The 20,327-nt window shown below is 40.1% G+C and overlaps 1 protein-coding gene across 2 annotated transcripts in view; it reads left to right on the forward strand.

The window, feature by feature from the left end:
* Nucleotides 1-6,507: 6,507 nt before the first annotated feature.
* LOC145449011 (uncharacterized) overlaps nt 6,508-20,327 on the forward strand; it is a 42,862-nt gene continuing 29,042 nt past the window's right edge. The window contains exons 1-2 of one of the 2 annotated variants that reach the window (XM_080327473.1): nt 6,508-6,685; nt 10,498-10,637. In XM_080327473.1, the coding sequence (XP_080183599.1) occupies nt 6,625-6,685; nt 10,498-10,637 (201 nt within the window). In that variant the 5' untranslated portion in view covers nt 6,508-6,624. The remainder of the gene's footprint in view (nt 6,686-10,497; nt 10,638-20,327) is intronic. The other variant, XM_080327472.1, reaches the window with a different exon arrangement.

A 20,327-nucleotide genomic window follows, 5' to 3' on the forward strand; every position in this document is an offset into this window, starting at 1 on the left:
CATACCCAATTTCGTGAACCGTAAAATTACGATAAGCTGTGTCATACACGTAATGTCGGTAGTTTCGTCAGATTGAGTAGGTAGAAATTCAGTGTCATCTATCTCGGAAAACAAATGCTGCAGATAGATCTGATATATCGAATAAATCACATCATTTTGATTACTATTTGAAGTGCGCTTAGCTGCTGTCGCAGTGTCGCGATGGTCGTGCAAAATGCTATCAATGGAAGCCGAGTATTTACTTAGATCCGAAAATACCCCCTGATTACGAGAGCATTTCTTCTTTTCGGGGCCCCGAAGGGGCAATTCAATCCAATAAATTTAATTGCATCAATCAACCGAGAGAGAACATGCCTATTCTTATCTGCAACATCATTGTGCTTGCTTACGCTGGAACTTTCATTGAGCTGCGACATGACATTTACTCGGGCTAGGAATTTATATGGAAAATAAGATGGACGAAACATCATTTCCGCCCAGGTCCGATAAATATTGAGAAGGAGGTACGGCGAGCCGTGTGCATAATGTTTGGTGACCTTTATACATCATTTATTGTTATAATATGAATGGAAAAAACATGGCCTAAATATCATTTCTGCCCTGGTCCGATGAATATTGAGAATGAGGTACTGCGAGTCGTGTGCATAGTGTTTGGGGACCTCAATACATCATTTAATTGCACTAGCCATGAGCACTTTGGACATTTGGGGTGTTTTCACACGCTCTGACATATGCTTCGGACCGCGATACCAAATTTTGTTCAAACAAGAGAAAAGCGCATGATAAAAAATTGTGATGTAGACACCAGGGATGGTGTGAACCTCTGGAAGGTTCAGGTTCGTGTGAACGCGAACCCTTTTCAAAGGTTCTGTGTGAACGCGAACGTGAACCTCATGACGTCATGTGACGTCATATTGCTAATTCCAACCCTATCTTTCAATGAAGTGATAGCCTATATTGCGGCTCTTCAAGATCAACTCGAATTACGTAGCAAGGCTCCCGGTAGTCAACGCGTACCACAACCAAATCCACTCTTGTATATCCTTCAATATATTCGTTGACTAAAGCCAAGGCGCATGAATCTTCTTTTTGCAGTGGAAATACGGAAGTGATACGGTGAACTAAAAGTTACACAAAAACAGAATCAATACTAGCCTACTGCGTCCTATCTAACAATGCAAATCTTACCAATTTATCCCGGCAACAATCCTACACTAACATCATTGATCTTAATTACTAATTATGCCTGTAGAAAGGTAAACAATTACTAAATATGCCAATTAAATATGAACAACAGCAGACCAAGAGCATGGCTTACTTCAGAATCACACGCATGGCTTGGTACTTCTAAACAACGATGGTACGCTATCGTTACAGCCTATATTAATGTGCACGATACCCAGTGACGACTCGGGTCACATAATGCCACAATGCTGAAGTACATATTGGCGATTTAGCGCGCTAAATGTATCAACTTATAGGCAATCAGATGATTTAATACTCCCATAAAATCAATATCATCCGTCGCTTTGCCAACAATTTCGACTACCCCACAAGTTATACGGCTGTAGCCAATACGTCAATCGCACGGATTTGGTGTCAATGATACAGTAAACATATGAAGTCAAGATTGACCCCGTACGCCTGCTAGGTTTGTTACATCAAAAAACGATATCAATCTCATTGATTGGCTGAATAAGCATCATTCGCTGACTACATGTAGTGTATTATGCTCTTGATGTTGTGTGATTGCGGATTAAGTTCACAGCTGAGAGTCACTAAATATTCACAAACGGAAAGCTGGATATTTCGAGCAAACTTTTGTAACGAAGCAAGTAAAATGTTTAGAATTGTCAAGGTGCATGCTCGTTTTGTGTTGATTTTTCGATACATAGAGTGGCCCGCAGTTCAAATGCAATAAATTCGAACCAAAGATGTCATATTGAAGTGAAAATTGTAATATATGAAAAAAGTCCACAGTGCAGAACCCACCAAGGTTTTGTTGTGAACGCGAACCTCCAAATTTCCGAGGTTCACACACAGAAAGCGAACGTGCACCTCGCGTTCACACCATCCCTAGTAGACAGCATTGCCAGAATGAAGCAACACGGTTTGTCACCAGCAGTGTACGCACAACTTCAGAGTTGTCTGCCAACAATTGCTGCTTTGAACGTTCCTTCTCCATTCTTGGCAAGCTACTTAGTAAGCAATGTTCCCTCTAATTTTTCAAGAGCCTGCGCAAACACGCCAACTCACTGCGCAGGCCCTCGGACAACAGTGCGCAACCACTCTACAATAGGGTGATAAACCCCCCCAGACCCCCTAGGGCTCTAGGCTTTTCCGGTACTTATCTTCTACATTGGGTGCCCAGTTAGTAGCAGCGTCCCTAAACGCGCGAAGCGCTAAAAATTTATGTAGTTCATGATTGCATCGGACAATATGATCGAGAATTGCATATATATTGCCATCAATTTTTATCCTCTCCCTGCTCACATAATCAGATTTACCGGTAGAGCTGATCCAGTGAGATGTGTTGGAATAGATATGCCCTCTAAATAATAATAAAACATCTTCGGGCGTACCCGTTGATATAATGACTACGTTACATGATGCTATTTCGTGACCCCTATCTGTTATGTCAAAAGATGTTGAAATCGTCAAAACGTACTAAAGTAAAAGACGTACACGATTTCAAATTGGTATTTCTTAACTGGAAAATAATGTTCCCTCGATATGGCATTTGTCTTGTTTTGGGACTCGGATTGCCAGGACAGGAATATTCGGCGCCAGCCATTTAGGCGCCGATGGACATGGACAATCACACAAATATTTGTATATATCGAAGTTTTCGGTCAGCACCGGGGCAGTCTTTTTCGCCCAAGGTTTTCTCACTGCTGATCGTTCTGGCGCACTTCTTGGAGTGGCATGTTATATAGCCTTTAACTTCATATGTCTTGGCGCGTCATGGTGTGGTAATGGCTTACGCTTAACTGCCCATCTCTATAAATCATGCGTAATTTTTGTTGGGAAAGGGTACCCAATAATCAGATATCTGACAATTATAAAACGCGCGTAGCGCGAAAAAAAATTCCTGGAAAATTCCAAAAAAATACACCATGATTTATGTTAATTCTCGAAATAATTTTGGACCCCCATCGAGCTCGGCCCCTCCAATTGGGGGGTTTGTGTGCGAAAGTTACGGACCTGAGTAAATCTTACGCAATGTTCATGCCACGCGGAGAAGACTATTCGTTAGTTTCTCGGAGATTAACTTCGAGCTAGCCCATTAATATTTATAACTTTGTTAAACCATGTTATTTCGCCATTCCCAGAAAATAATGCGCTATTGAAATGATATCAGTATCGCTCACGCGTACGAGGCCACACTAAAAAATATCTTCCGTGAGGCGCACGTGATAGTGAATTCTTATTTCTTCACGTAGCGCAATAGTTACCTTTGTGGGGCGCACTTGTACCTCGATTTCAGACTTTAGTGATAAAGCTATTTGGCCCTGACAATGTTCCGTCTTAATTTTCACGAATCTGCGCGCCTTCGTGGTCCATTGGACAACAGTGCGCAACAACTATAAAAAAAACATCATTTCTGATTTTTTGTGCGCAGCGTAGATTTTCTGTGCGCAGAGACCGTTTCAGCACTGCGCATTTGCGCACGTGCGCAGCTTAGAGGGAACATTGTTAGTAAGGACAGACACTTTCCACCCGAGAATGTAGTAAATTATCCTTTGTTGTAGAATCCTTTAAGATTTGATTCGTATATAGACGAGGTTGAAATACATTGCAAGGGAACTTATACCAGGAGGTAATTTCAGACCGTGGTGCACCAGACCCTTCAGGGAGATAAGCGCCACTACAACTTTTACCCATATTATTAATAATAATAATCTTTCGTTGTACTACAAAAATTTGTAATTATTTCTACCGTAATCCGTAATGTAACTACTAGAATTCTTCATAGGGCCAGATTTCGTCAAATTCATGTAAAAATTGTAAAAATTTGTCTGTTTTCGGGTCAAAATTTTTTTTCCGGCCAAACTACTTCGTAAGGAAAGACAGTTCCAACCATAAATGAAAATAATGAGCGCAATTCTAACATTATGTGGGAAAACTCCTAATTTTCATACGTAAGTCAAAATTTGGTCAGTATTAGGTTTTTTAAGATCTATAAAATGACAAAATTTTTATTTTTAGCTCAAATTATTTCGTTTTTTTAGGTAAAAAATCCTCCCAATTATGATATAGCAATACAGCTATATCATAACTGGGACGATATGGGACTATATACCTGTGGAACTATTTATGGGATTATGGGACTATGAACCTATGAGACTATACACCTGTTCTCTGTGTTACACAGGTATATAAAGTCTTCTCAATTTCGATGGCAGATTAACGCATACTACGACATGCAATACTCGTGATATATATTAAAATGGTTGCAATATAATATGCCGCAATTGTTACATGTACTAAATAATTACACCACGTAGTTGAAATATTGGGAATATTTATGGTATTTGGGAAATTCGATGCTGCATGACGAATGGATACGTAACGACTTTGTGACTATGTCGACTTTCGCAATTGTCATCGTACAGGCTTATACTTATTTGCGTAGGGTACATTCTCCCTTTTCGTAATATACTTATTGGCGTGGAGCTACAATGATGGCGTAGCGACGATGCTGTTTATCGGAAGTAAAATAATTTGCTAGTTTTGTTGATTCTTAGCGTCCAAAACAGCCATTGTATGGCGTGGTCAATGTCACTTTATAGTACTCTGCTCTGAATCATGCTATCTGTTTATCATTTAAATAGGTCCACAATTTAGTCACGATACTAACTGCCTACAGATCTTATTGGGCATCTACCCGTCTAGCTCTGGTGAATCTGTGCAGTTTGATCAAGCGCATAGCGTGACGGTAGTCTGGCATTGCTTCTCAAGTTGCTTAGGCCTGACGCCGCGAAGGCTTTTGATTTGGATATTTGTGGCGTAAAAGAGCAAAGCCGTATTGTTACTCGCAGTTTCTGTACTATTCCATGCATCATACATAGATAGCAGGGCAATAGTGTCAAAGAGCAGTAAAGAGATTCTATTAATTTCAGCTAAAGACCGAAATACATTCTTGGCAGGGTATCAATATGACCAGTGGATTTTAATTAGTAAATATTGCCGAATCAGGCAATCAGATAAATCAATTTAGCTTGAGGTAGGCGTAAATCAGGGGTTCTCAAAGGGTGGGCCATGGCCCACTGGTGGGCCACAGAGCATTTTGAGGTGGGCCACAGAGCTATTTAGAAAATTTCAGAATTGATGTAAGTTTAGTTATATTTCTTATGTTATTCGCTAAAAATATATTCGTATTATCTAATTATACGTAGGCTACATAGCTACAAAGCTTTTCATCCGACCCTGATTAGACGTAGTGCACGTATGAAGTCAGCATGTACAAATCGAAAACGTTCTGGAGAAACGGCGGCTTTTTCTACTGGCTATGACAACCTACGGCTAACAGCAACTAAAATAATTTCAAGCGTATAATAACTGGAAGCTAATGCTGAAGTAACCAAGTATTCCGGCAGCGTCATATGCCGTATGCAGTTGAAAGGGATATGCAATGAACTCGCAATGAAGTGAAATTGATGTACAGATTTACTGTACGTCGGCAGGCCGTATTATTGTAAGCTAAATATAGCCATAATTGCAAATTATTAGCAACTTCTGGCGGATGTATACTGCACCACCGCAACGAATCTTAATGGATTGAGGATTTATCGGAGCGCATTAATCTTTGAAGTCGGTTTAAAATGTCCGGCCTGGAAATCATTGTACATAATGAAAAAGTCACAGGAATGGATTGTATCATTGGATTGAATATTCTGACATCGCAACTTACGTTGTTTTGGTACAAGACATACAAACATTACAAAGTACATCATGCATATGGAAAAATCTTTTTTCACTTCTCTGTAGTACCCCATCCACCAATGAATTGTTCGATGCTGGCCCAGAATGACTATAATATTCCCCACAATCGTATCACTAAAGTCCAAATCACACAGTGTGGGGATCTGATCATTGTGTTTCACGACGCGAATGGAGGAGCGGACGAAAATAATATACTTAGGAGTTTTAGCTTATGATCTACCAGGGCCGTAACTACCCCACCCACACCGCCAATTGGGGAACTCGAAGGGGCCCAATATTATGTCGTTGGTCGTTTGTTGGAGGATATTTATTCAACTTAAAAAATGTTTCGCGCTTCGCGCAATTTCATATCCCGGGGATCGATATTTAAATATCAGCTGTTAGAGAAAAATGCGCATATTTTTGAGAAATAGGCATATCGGCGCTGTCCATGACCACGCATTAAACAGGATTATGACTCTAATATATCAGGTGGGCCACAGCACATTTTTAAACCGGAAAATGGGCCACTGCCAAGAAAGGGCTGAGAACCCCTGGCGTAAATAAACGTATGCGTGTCATGACGCCTTGTTATTTTGGTCTGCTCTTCAGTGAATATTTTCATCAAAGTTCGATATTGAGCTATAGTAGCCTAATAAAATAATTATCGGAACCCGCAAGAGATTGTTTGGAGGAGATATGGCATATGTAGCCATACTTATATTATTCACTGCAATCATACATCAAGCACACGGACAAAGTGAGTTGAAGAACGTCTTATTTGAAACTTTATCCGCATTAAGATCGTAATTGGCTGGTTTATCCTGACTAACCTTTCACTCCATTGATAGATATTTTAGCATAACAGTCTTTATTTGGATGAGTTTTCAATCGAGATCTGGCGATTGCACTGGAGAATTGCTGTAACTAACTTGTACGCCAAGCTATACGCTTTAAGTGTTTGGAATACCGTAGAGGTACGCCCCGAAACTGCGACATCAATGGACTGTCGGATAGAGTCCGACCCGACCGAGGTCGGCTCAAGAATTGCTACATGGGTGTTGACGCTTATCTCGGCACCTCCCAGACATCTAGCCTGCGTAGCGGTGTCCTACAAACGTCGTGAACGAAAATGGATAGTGCTAAAATTCGCCAGAACAGGAATCATAAAAAACCTTAATGGTCTGGTCTTTAGTTGGATTATGCCCCATCGAATGGAACTGTCACCGGCTCGCTTTACTGCATACTATCGATGAATTCATGTAACAGAACTGGCTGAAAAATAAGACTTTTGTAATAGAAACTAGTAAAATGTTTAAATTATCAAATGCCTCCATAGCTCATTTATGCGATGGTATCGAGTCGAGCGTAGTTATCGTTACTAATCTGTCGTAAATCCATTTTCAACTTGGTCAATTACCACATACATTCCAGTTCGATACTATTATGGATCTAGTGCGGATACTCTACTGACTTGACTAAATTGCCAATATACCTTCAACATATTCAAATTAGAGACGAGACGGGACGTTCACAAATGAAAATCCGAATGACTTCTTTGTGATCGCAGTCATTTTTACCTGGTGATGAAGGGACCATGGGTTTGGAGCCGGAGCCCCGGAGCCGCGCATTTTCAGCGGAGATGAAGCCGGAGCTCTCCATGAAATCCAATTGGAGGCGGAACCGGAGCTGGAGCCAGTTGTTTGGAAAGTAGTTCTGGCTCCGGTGTATTCCATAAGATGCCAGGCTACTACTGATGGCTGAATTCACATAGAATCCACATAATGCTACGGTAATCGTTCACAAAATTAAGAATTGCTGGCTCGTTATCACCACCTTCGGTAACTGACCATGTTCAATAAACATTGCTCATGTTCACGTTCATACAAACCTTGGTAAAGTTGATATGCCGCGCTTGCTCCGTAATTACTATAGTATGAGTATTGTGTATTCATCATGCCCGCAATTTTGTTATCAGCACTGATACGATTCGATGGCCAATTGTCTAGTTCGAAAAATCACCATGATCACAATGTATGTCATAAAACGGGATTGATGCTTGATGCTGAGCAAATTTAACTAACTAGTAATGAGACAAATATATAAGCGACGCAAGGGGTTAAAAATACGTTACTTTGCTGCTCATGTTGATTTGGAGGCGCGCATGCCGCACGCCGAAAAACACCGTCTTCCTTCTGAAATGTATGAGCAGATGCACTTTCTTTGTCCGTGGTTTTTTAATCGTAGCGTGACATTGGGCAGTGTGTTAATGTGTATGCCTGGTGCCTATGAATTGAAATTCATTCCATCGCATGATCGTTTATTCCAATAACGAAGTAGGGAAATGCATCGAAGCAGCCCAGAACGCCACTGATGTCTGCATACAATTCTCTCGATGCTAGCTTTCAATGCGATGTCCGAGCCCGTAACCCCGCTGTTGGATATAAGAGGGCTATTAGTGAATAGATGCGCGTTTCTAAATTTTTAATCATCAAAGTTTGTGTATTCATTCTTGTCTGCTTGATACACTCGTATTCTTGAATTGTGGCGCAATGAAGGTCCTTTGTGAGCTTGTAATTTCATTCGTTACTTACTTGTACAATGTACAGTACACGGCGTTGAATTAAGTTGTCAAATATTGATGCAACTCCAGCTTCTCATTGGCAATAATTCTAAGTTGATTCGATTCGTTTGAAGGGGAACCTTCTTTACTCCAATAAACATGATCGACGACGGCCGGACGGGCTGGTAACGAGCGCACCAATATCGAAGTTCAAACCATCGGGTATTTGGTAGAAAGTGGATTTCCGCTGATAAGGTCGTGACATTCGCTCATTTTTGCAGTTACACTTGAACAAATCGCACCATTTCAAGATTGAATTACAGTGTATGGCTTGAATTTACCGAGCGCAATATGATACTTCACGTCAATGTTTTATGCTGTACATTGTGCACAATGTGTACGTAGCGATGACATGGAGTAACGTGCGTTCTCGCGCGGCTACGACGTCATTGACAGACGACTCGATGTAATTACACGGGAGAGGACGTTGCATACTCACAAAATGACGGTTCTTTGCGACGACTACAACATAACCATTCGATATTTTTCCGAGCCGGAGCCGGATGAGCTGGAGCCGAAGCAGTGATATCAATGAGCTCCGGGGTTGAACTGGAGCAGTATCAAACTTACGACTGCTACAAAGCCCCGATAATGACAGGGTGTTGGTTGATCTTTGATTATAATTACAATGCTGTTAACATTCAAGTTACGTTTAACCTTCAGGCACGTTGTATTACCGTATTTGTGCGGCTTTTCCAATATATATATGTATACCTGAACTCGTTGTATTCTAGTTCTAGGATAATGTTAAGATAGACTAGGGGTGGGCAAACTACGGCCCGCGGGCCGCATGCGGCCCGCGAGAGTCTAAAAACACTTATTAGGAGTAATATTGATAAAATGCGTACTAAAAATCAATTTGATGCAGGGACTTGATTAAACTTCTTCTCAGTATATTTCACCATGAATATTCTAAGGCAGTGGTTCTCAAACGGGGGAGCGTGAGAGCATCTGAAGGAGGGGCGCGAAGCTGATCTCAACTAATAAAATTTTCGCCCTTCGCGCGATTTACATCCAGTTGAAAATATGACTCGATATTCAGTCTGAATTTCATGTTTAAAAATTTCTCATCCACAGTCGTAACCTTCCATGTCATCAAACTATCCGTTAGGCGCGCGAAATATTTCACCATCATAAGGGGGTGGGGGGTGGGGCGTGTTTTAAAAAGGTTTGCGAACCACTGTTCTCAAGTAAATACTTCTCATATTATTTTTATGTTCAATTTCTGGAGCGACAGCCATATCTCAGAGCCCACGCAGTTTGAAAGGTTTCAACACTAGTTTTAATTATTTCAGTGATGTGCTTATGAAAAACGATTCGCGCGTGTTGTAGGTATATTCGTTCTCTGTATGCGTAGAATTAGGGTTTTTAAATGTTATCCACACATATAGAAGCATGTTTAAAGCTAACATGGTTATGATGCTGTCAACATTGTGTGTCCTTGATCTGAACCAAAAGCGGGATTAGTAAATCTATGAACAGATTTAAATTTCGATCCTGTTCTAAGAATCTGGACAACCGACTTTCATCTTTATAGTTTTGACGAATTGGTTATTGAGGTCGACCAGCCTTTAAAATCTCGCCACTGTTTCTGACGCGTGTACGATATCATCAAAGCAATGTTTGTTTTGTTTTAAATAAGCATATCTCCATGTCCTCACTATAAAATCAAATACCAATATTGCGTTTTGGTTTATAATCCCAATTTTATATAGTGCGGCCCGCGAATGGATTCAGATGTTGAATGCGGCCCGCGAGCTCAAAAGTTTGCCCACCCCTGAAATAGACTCTCGTTGGCCATCGGTAATATTAGCTGTGCTTCGTATTCCCTTTGACACAGCGTTGCCTTTCGCAACCGGTAAATTACATTAATAAATTAAGATGCGTTGCTCGTATACGAATTTGTTCCGATCTTCACACATATATAATTATAACCATTTTAATTTCAGCATGCGATTGGAAATTTACGCAACCATCGGACGTCACTGTAGAATACCTAATAGAGAGCGGGAAGTCTGCTAAATTCAACGTTTTGGTTTCCGGCGAAGTCCTAACCACTGCTGATCGTGTTACATGGAAATACAACGATGTGAGTACAGTCTATATTGTATTATATAACGGTCCAATATACGGCTATGTCAATGTCGCCGTCTTCTGTAAACACTTTTTTCATTTCAAGTTTGCAAATTTAAATTCCTCAATTCCGCAATTTGTCTAGCTTTTCGAGAAGTTCTGCAGTTTCTGTAGGTCAGGGTCATAGCATTTGCCGGGATGAAAATTGGTGGGGGTGGGGGATTTGATTTAAATCAAGAGGTGACGTCATGAATATCCATTGCGACGTAGTGCAAAGAAATGACATCATATTGTATAGTTAATAAATTCAAGAAATCAGTCGTGGCATTCGCCCTTGGCTAGACCCACTATAATGTCGAAATGATGGACAGAGGTAATATAATCCGGTGACGTCACGGTTTTCAAACTCAGTACCAAAGCGGTCCTGTGAACCTAGTCAGAACCATCTCAATTGACAAACAATAAGATATTGTCTAATGGATGGGTTCTCAACCCCTCTTCTCAACTCCCTTTAGACCGTCACGGACCCCCGCTGACCCCCATTTCTAGATCAAATTTAGCTCAATTATCGTGCAACCGCCATCTATCTTGTGCATATGTTAATTGTATGCTCGATAAACAGCGTCAAAACGATTTTTCTTGAAAATAACATTATAGTATTTATGTAGAAATTGGGAATATTTTATTCCATTTCAAGGTGGATTCAGTAACTGCATTTCTTGAACCACACCAGTGGTTCTTAACCTTTTTTCTCCAGGACCTCATTTCAAAATTTGACTGAGCCTGGTGCCCCCCATTCTAAGGACTGTAGTAAAACAATGGGTAAGTGGTCGAAGTCCTGTTTCGGGTTGAGACTTCACTGTTAGACCACTCGACTAATTATCGGTATAATTGTATGTGCTATCTTCGGGATCAAATCAAGGTTGTTATACCAACCATCGGATAAGGCCTGCGAGCTCATAACATTTGGTTTTAAATCGATATATACATCCCGAATTCTCCTCTGCGATTGGCAATACGGGGAAGTTAATTGCATTGGGTTTCGTTTTATTGCTTTGTGTGAATACTAAATCAAGTGAGAATGTGGTAGAGATTTGCTCACATTAAATTTAGTCCTGCATCAAGCTCTTAACTCTAACATGGATGGGGTAACAACAGTAAGCATTATCATCCATTATGATACGATGATAAAGTATTCTGACGATTTAATTTTGTAGCTTTCTGATACAAGTATATTTAGTTAAATATTTAGGCCAAAAAGCGTCAAAGCACTTTTAATGTACAAAAGGCATCAATCCAAGAAGTTGTACAGTAGCCTACAGTGCCTTTTCGATTCCGACACGCAGTGTGTACAGGACAAAATACCTAGTTCAAAACATTTTGTGGAAAATAACCCGAGCTATCAGTATAAGCATCAGTTCATTAATATTTTCATCATTTCGAAACAGCACAAAGCTGCGATACAATGAAAAGATAGGAAGGTGTCGAAACGACTTGGAGTAGCTAGCGTGTCGGGAGTGTTACAACTGGGAATTCGCAATCCAAAATTACGCGAAATCCATTTTACACGAATAAAAATAAACCACTGCATTCATGGAAACATGATCGGTGGATATTTCGCGATGAGCGCAACGACAAACGTTGTGATTTGACAGATTTTGTTGAATGTTAGTTTGCAATGAGAACTCGGGGATATATGGAACTATTGTTCTACTATATGATCATATTTCCTTAGTACAATATACAGTGTTGGGATGACTCGAGTCACCTTTTTCGTATGACTTGACTTGACTCGGCATATCAGAAATGTGGATTGACTCGTGACTCGGAGCAAAATTCACGAGTCAATTTCGAGTCATCAAGCAATCCATGTCGATAAAAATCATTTTATCTTGTATAGGTTCGGATCGTACGCAAAACGCTGGTGTAACCCGTGAAAGCGACCAATCATTCAATTATCGTGATCGTGCGTTCTACTGAGCCTCCATTGTTCTCTCACAGATAAATTGATCGCAAACGAAGTGATCGAAGCTTACGCTGTCGAAAACTTGTATAGTAAAGTAATTTAACAGCAAAATGTATATTTTTGTTCTCTGTTCTTAACTTAACCAAACCTTGTTTTATTGAAATTGAATTCCAATATAGTTTATATAGTCCTCAACCATTGGCGCAGGATGGAATTGTATTAATATCAATCTGTAAATGGGTAATGTATTGCATCTTATCATTTCGTTTCTCTATTCTCTATTTTTGCTGGTAACTATAATCCGAGGCTATGCAATTATTTACGAATAGTTAAGCATTTCTACGTATATGTGAGGGATGAAGCGCCTTATTGCGTGTATATTTAACTCTATATTCGTTCATAGGTCCAGAATCAATGACCACTCAATCTGTATGTCAGACAGCCAGCAAAACGCAATGACGTAACCATGCCTCATACTTCGAAAAGACAACTTGACTTGAATTGTGACTTAACTCGTGACTTGACTTGACTTGACTCGACTTGACTCGAGTCACCTCCAAAAATCGGGTGACTTGACTTGACTCGAGTCAACTTCGAAAATCGATTGACTTGACTTGACTCGAGTCAAAATGTGCAATGACTCGAAATGACTCGTGACTCGAAGGTAGTGACTTGATTCCAATACTGACACCATCCACTGCGAGACCATTTTTCTTCAGTGCCCCCCATACCGCCCCTGTGCCCAGCCCCCCCCCCCCCATTTCGCCTCAGAGCGTTTCCATCCCATTTTAAATCCGCTGTAGACAAGGTTAAGAATCACGGTCGTGTCTTGAAATGAAAGAGTGCCGAAAATTAATTTCAACAAAGATAGGTGGTGGTGTAACGCTTCCGAAGACACCTTTAGGTGTCAGCGCAACATATGTGGCACCAAAATTGAGAAAAATATTTTTTAATGAACATATAACGTACAGCTTAATCCATTCTAGTAGCTCATCTCGAAGTTATTGTAGAATACCGGCTATATATATCACAAGAGAAATGGATTTTCGCAATCAAAGTTTTTCCAAAACCGCAGCAACAAAACATCTCTAAACAGTAATATGTTTGTATCAGTAGGCTAGTGACAATATTACCATTAAAATGTGCTTGCACAGCGGATTATTGCATCTCATACGACCATTCTATTTATGAGAGTCCTCAATTTTTTTGCAGTTATGAAGCGAAACTGTCTTGTGATTTCTTTAATTAAAAGAATACAAATTAGATTATCAACCATTTTGCAAATTTGGAGGTTTCGCGGACCCCCTGAAAATGCTTCGTGGATTCCCCGTGGAGAACCACTGGCATAATTGCTAATACATATTCTGCGAAAATTCTGGTCCAAATCACCGTTCGCGTAGCCGAATAATGCCTACACTTCAACCTTCCCTGTCCTTAGACAAGGAAGTTCCAATGCGACATTACATTTTCGGACTCGTCACGATTAATTTCACAGAAACACAACCATTCACGGGTTTGTACCATCTTTCTAGTGTATGAATATTTTCTAGATTAGTGATTTTCAACCTTTTTGAGCACCTTCCGCACCTTTTTTGCAAAATAAGTTTCATTTGCACAAGCCATCGATAATTGTCATACAAAAACAAAATGGGGCGGGGGGCCATGGTTCAAGTTCACTGACCCAAGTTCAAGTTCATAGAACATAGTAAAGTTCAAGTCCAAGTTCGTGACAAAATACAAGTCATAAACTGGTTTACTATGCCTGCAAATGGTTGGATATGACAAGAGAAAGTATACCACGTTGCTTCATGCCATTAACTGGGCGGTAGGGGTGCGATTAGATACTGTTCTTGAACTTGACCGTTAAGACCACTCACCGACCACGCCCATATTAAGTAAATTGTTCATGTATTTCCGATTTTTCGACATCTGGCGAGCCGCGCTGTTTACGGTCACGGTTGACGGCTTGTTCAAAACCAGGCAACGGTGGCTACGCAGTGAGGAATGATTTTTGACTCTCTGACGTTATCTTGGGGCTCAGTATTGAAAAATGAGAGAGGGAAAAAGATTTCTTTGGGAAGAAGTTTGTTTATCTAGTTTTATAAAAAAAAACTAGACATGCCATGGGGTGTTGATCGACGACGGAAACGGTAGAAGACCATACTCCGCCCACTTTTAAACTAAAACAGCTCAGATTCAAGTCATAGTGAGGTCACGGTATGAATTTGAAAAGTGACGGTCAGTTCTGCAAAAAGTGACCCCTATTAAATGAGTTAACAATGTTTTGTTAGGATATGAAACTAATAAGCTTTTATAGTTTAGGTAGGCCATCAGGTGTCACATTAAAAAAACTATTTTCCCTCGTTTTGATTTTAACTGTAGTGCATTAAAACCCTTTTCGGCCAAATAATTTGTTGGGCTTTGTTTATAAATGTCTACTAGTGCCTGGATGATTAGGTCTTCATGAAAACCATCCAGCTCTCCTATCCAAAATACGCGTATTCACCGATCGAAAAAGGCCTGCTGGCAGAAATCGACACAGAGGTTTCGGAGGCTCCAGTTCGTCGAAAACAGGCCCTTGAAACTGGCGTCAATTTTAAACTGCTTAGCTTCAGCTCCGGAACTTTCGTCTACCATGAATTAGCTCCGGCTCCAAACCCGGACCTTATTGATACCGTTGCTCCGGCTCCATATCCGGCTCCGTAAACTTTAAAATCGTTCAGTTATTACTCAATTACGACCGTTTCGGCTATATGACCACACAGGGATTGTAGTGCCTAAACGTCATTTTGTGTGGGTATGCTAAGTCCAATAACGTTATTATTACTCTGTGTTGACTGCCGAGAACGTCATAGCAGTGTTGGGATCAAGTCACTACCTTCGAGTCACGAGTCATCTCGAGTCATTGCAGATTTTGCTTCGAGTCAAGTCAAGTCAATCGATTTTCAAAGGTGACTCGAGTCAAGTCAAGTCACTTATTTTTTGGAGGTGACTCGAGTCAAGTCGAGTCAAGTCAAGTCAAGTCACGAGTTAAGTCACAATTCAAGTCAAATTGAATTTTCGAAGTATGAGTGATGATTCAAAGTCATTACATTTGCTAGCTGTATGAAAGACAGATTAATTGATCATTTATTTTAATCAAATAACGAATATCTAGTTAAATATACATGCAAAAAGAAGGTGTATCCCTCACGCACAAGTAGAACTGCTAATAAAGTACTTGAGTAACTGTACAGCTACATACTACAGTCAGTTCTTATCAGTCAAAATATAGGACCTAATACAAAGCTTCGAGAAGTTGAAACAAATTGATGTAGTACAATAGCCTACGCTACCCATATATACACGTCCGTGAGAATATAAACGCACACAATATATTCGTTCGATTTAAATGATACAAGAGGATTGGAAAATGTGAACACAAGTCAATGTAAGCATTGAGCCGTCTGAGAATCAGAGACACATTGCTATTTAGATTAATTTTCTACTTTGCGGTCAATTTATTTGTGATCTAACAATTGAGGAACCTTGTAACATACAATCATTGAATGACTGGTTGTTATCACAAGTGACACCGGCGTATCTCGAACAATTCGAACATACACAAGATGCAGTGATTTAATCGACACCGCTTACTTGATGACTAGAAATTGACTCGAAAATTTTGCTCCGAGTCACGAGTCAATGCACATTTTTGAAGCTCCGACTCAAGTCAAGTCAAGTCATTTTTCCAAAGTGACTCGAGTCAAGTCAAGTCATACGAAAAAAGTTGACTCGAGTCTGACTCGAGTCCAGTCATGACTCGAGTCATCCCAACACTGCGTCATAGTTGCATGAGAACTCACTTTACCCTACAACATTGATGTGTACCGCATCAACACACTGATGCGATGTAATGATACCGGGGCTGCACTCGCTCCTATCAAGTCATACAGTTGACTGTAATCTCGAAATTGTGCAATTGTTCCAGTGTAACTGCAGCAAGCGCAACATGAGCACATGCTCACTTTCTATAAATACTTAATGGGTTGAAATTCGATATTAATGTACTCGGTGCCAGTCCGTCTGGTGTCGATCAAATTTATGGGAATATAGAATCCTTCAAATGAACCTAAAAAATTCAGAATTCGTGCCACTGAGAATCTGGTGCTGCATCAAAATTTGACCACTGACGCCGGGCATTACACAATGCAGTACAGCAGTGGTTCTTACCCTTGCCTAAAGCGCCCCCCAAGGGGCGCTGGCGATTTTGAAGGGGGTGGAAACGCTCAGGGAGCGATATGAGGGGCGCTGAATAAAAATGGCTTCGCAGTGGATGATGTGGTAGTAGAGCATATCCGTAATGAGTATTCAGAGCAAATTAACATTCCACAAACATGTCAAATCCCGAAATTTTTGGTCGCGCTAAGCGACGATGTTTGCTACATATGTTTTGATAAATGTAGTGGGTTATTATAATTTATGTAAAACGAATTGTGCGTACCTTTAGATCGCCAATTTCTCGTTAAAACACTGCCCTCACGCTTGCTAGGGTTATTTTCAACAAAATATTTCGAATTAGGAATTATATCCCGCAGCGCACAGCGTGTGAAAATCGAAGAAGGAAGCACTGTATATCACTTTGAGAGAGAGAGCTTGTATTTGAGAGCTACAAAATTAAATCGTCAAAGCAATTCTTCATCGTATCATGAAGGATGATGCTATCTACCTCAGCTGCTACCTCGCAGGCGAGCGTTATATAATATGAGTTGCTTTGTTTAGAATTCATTCATGCTAAATATAATAACTGGGTAAAGTACTAAATTCAATGTGAGCAGATATATGCATCCCATTCTCAGTTACTTACTCATTGCTATACAAGGCACTAAAACAAAATCCAATACCAATAATTTCCCCGTATTGCCAATCGCAGATGTGAATTCGGATGATTCGAACCACAGGGTATGAGACCGTACTCGATTGTTGTTACAACAACCTTGATTTGACCCTGAATATAGGCCTACCACACACAATTAAATATATGATTTATTATAGTCGAATGGTCCTCGAGCGCGATTACAGCGTGAAATATTTCCAATACCCAATTCCCGAAAAGACCGGCTAAACTTTGACCTTTTACCAGGACCGAACTGCTGCAACCCCAACGTTAATCGGTGAGCTCGAAGGGTGCCCTAAATTATTTCGCTGAATGAAGAAATATGACACATCATGTTTTGACGATTCCCCACCGAAAAATACTCATAATTATTGAAAATAGAAATAGGCATTTCGGTGTCGGCCATTACCGCGCCCCGATGCACGAAGACATATGAAGTTCCGGCCAATATGGAACTGCGAGAAGTGTGTCAAAAAGATCGTCAGCGAGAAAACCTTAGCCGAAGAGGATTGCCCTTATATTGACCGTAAACTTCGATGTATATAAGTCTAATTGTCCATGGTGCTTAAATCGCCCGTACCGAATTATCATGTCGTCGCAATCTGCACCCCACAGGACAATTAACATCCATCAGAGAAAATTATTTGCCAGTGAAGAAGTACCAATTTTGAATCGTGTGCTTACTTTAGTTTAATACGTTTATGAATTTCAATATCTTTTGACTATATATCGGACAAGCGGTAACAAAACGACAACATATAACGAATTAATTGTACCAACGGGCACGCCCGAATATGTTCGATTGTTAATTACGCGGCCTTAATTTTCCAATACAACAGCTCACTCAGCGCTACTGATAAATCTGATTACTTGGGCTGAGAGGATAAAAAGTTTATAGCGTCATATATATATGCAATTACCACCTATTCATGCATGCATTATAGAAAATCTTGGCGCCTAGGGCGACCAGGTCACACAAACTTTGCTGACTAACGAAATCACGTGAAGGGATTCTGAAGGGCGAAGCCCTCAGAAGTTTGATTTATCACGCTATGGGTGCGCAAGACAATCGTTTTTCAGGGGGGCTGACGAAGTGCTGTTCAGAGTTGGATCAATGGTATTTTGTAATTAAGCTGAATATAATGAATTACATTTTTTCATGTAATTGTAATTGTAATGGAAGCATTTTAATTTTGTGTAATTGTAATTGTAGTTGTAATTTGATCAAAATTTTGCTCAATTACAATCACAATTACATTTTCATGGAAACCTGACAATCACAACATAAAATAATCAATCAATCAATCATTTATTCGTCGCACCAGTGAAAATCTGGTACGAACCAGACTGACGACGAGGGGCCTTAAGACCTTCACCACATGTAATAATTAGCCTATTTACATCGGTGTTCTATGCGTGCTGCGTTATAACCAAATAATTCAGTCACGCTAAACCGTTTCCCATACTTCAGTAGCAACAGAAAACTTTGTGAATTACAATATAGGCTAAACCAGTGGTTCTCAAACTGGGGGCGTGCCCTCTTGGGCGGCGTGAAAGCATCTGAACGGGGCGTGACGCTCCAGTGAGCTGAAATCATTTCCGCGCTAGGCCCGATTCACCTCCGTTTTATGGTTATTGCTCGGTGCATAGTCTAAATTTCGTATTGGAGAATTCTCTCATCAACAGTCATTCATAACCATCAATACCATCAAACTATATGTAAGGATTGCTAGCTTTCTGGTTGCATTGTGTTCTATAACGATGAGGGTGACACGAAATGTTCACTGTCATTAAGGGGGGCTTGTTAGAGCTAAACTAAATCTTAATATTTTAAAAATGGTTGAACAGCAAATAAACTCTTCTGAAACCCGTGCAGAACCATTTACTACACCACGGTCAAAGTTTTTTAAATCTCTGACCAGTATCGAGGCCTGTTTCAACAATAATAGCAAAAAAATTCAAGTTTCCAACCAAGGCTTCATCGAACTTGATCACGCATTCTTAGAGATGTTATCCCAGTCTTACCCCCAATCTTGGCCAAATTTACTGGGGCCAGAAACTTTTCGCACCCTAATGTTCATCAAATGCAATCCAACAGTTTCCGAGCAAGGGAAAATGTAAATGCGAACCAAAATATTGTAATTCTTAGTTATCAGGAGGTTCTTTCCTTTTGCATTTATTTTAATTTTATGCATCTTATCGGTATCATCCTTATCGCTGACGCCTTACCAATTACATTTCATTATCTTGACTCAGCTCTGAGTAGCCCAATCATTTGATTACATTTCATTGACTGTCCTGTAGCCTATTCGCTGTTAGTCGCTCAAACCTTTGGTTCTTAACACTCGCTTGAAACATTTTTCTGTGCTTGTAGTTTTCAGTACTCATGATTAGGAATAGGTCGAATACGCTCGAGTTTATTTTTTATATTAAAGGGTATTCTACATATCAGGAATGAAACATGAATAGCTTGACATTGCTGCTAATTACGTCGCTACGGTTGTCAAAGAACACCTCTTTACTGAATCAATTACCTGTTTAAAAGTAATTGTAATTATAATTGTAATTAATTGCATGTTTAAGAGTAATTGTAATTGTAATTGTAATTTGATATTTTTAGCATTGAGTAATTGTAATTGTATTGTAATTAAAAACATGCAAGGAAGTAATTGTAATTGTAATTGTAATTGACGTGGCGTCGCTTCGTCTAATTACTTATTGTATTGAATTTGCTCCGCACCCGCAAGCACCAGTCCCATTTTTGAAATGCATAGTGATCAATATTTTTCGAACCGCACAATTGGTCATCAGTGCGTCCCACAATACCGCAATTACGGAGTATGTACGGCTTATTTTGTATACGG

Source organism: Botryllus schlosseri, chromosome 10 (genome assembly GCF_051294905.1).
Source record: "Botryllus schlosseri isolate E-star chromosome 10, Bs_hap1, whole genome shotgun sequence".
Lineage (NCBI taxonomy): Eukaryota > Metazoa > Chordata > Ascidiacea > Stolidobranchia > Styelidae > Botryllus > Botryllus schlosseri.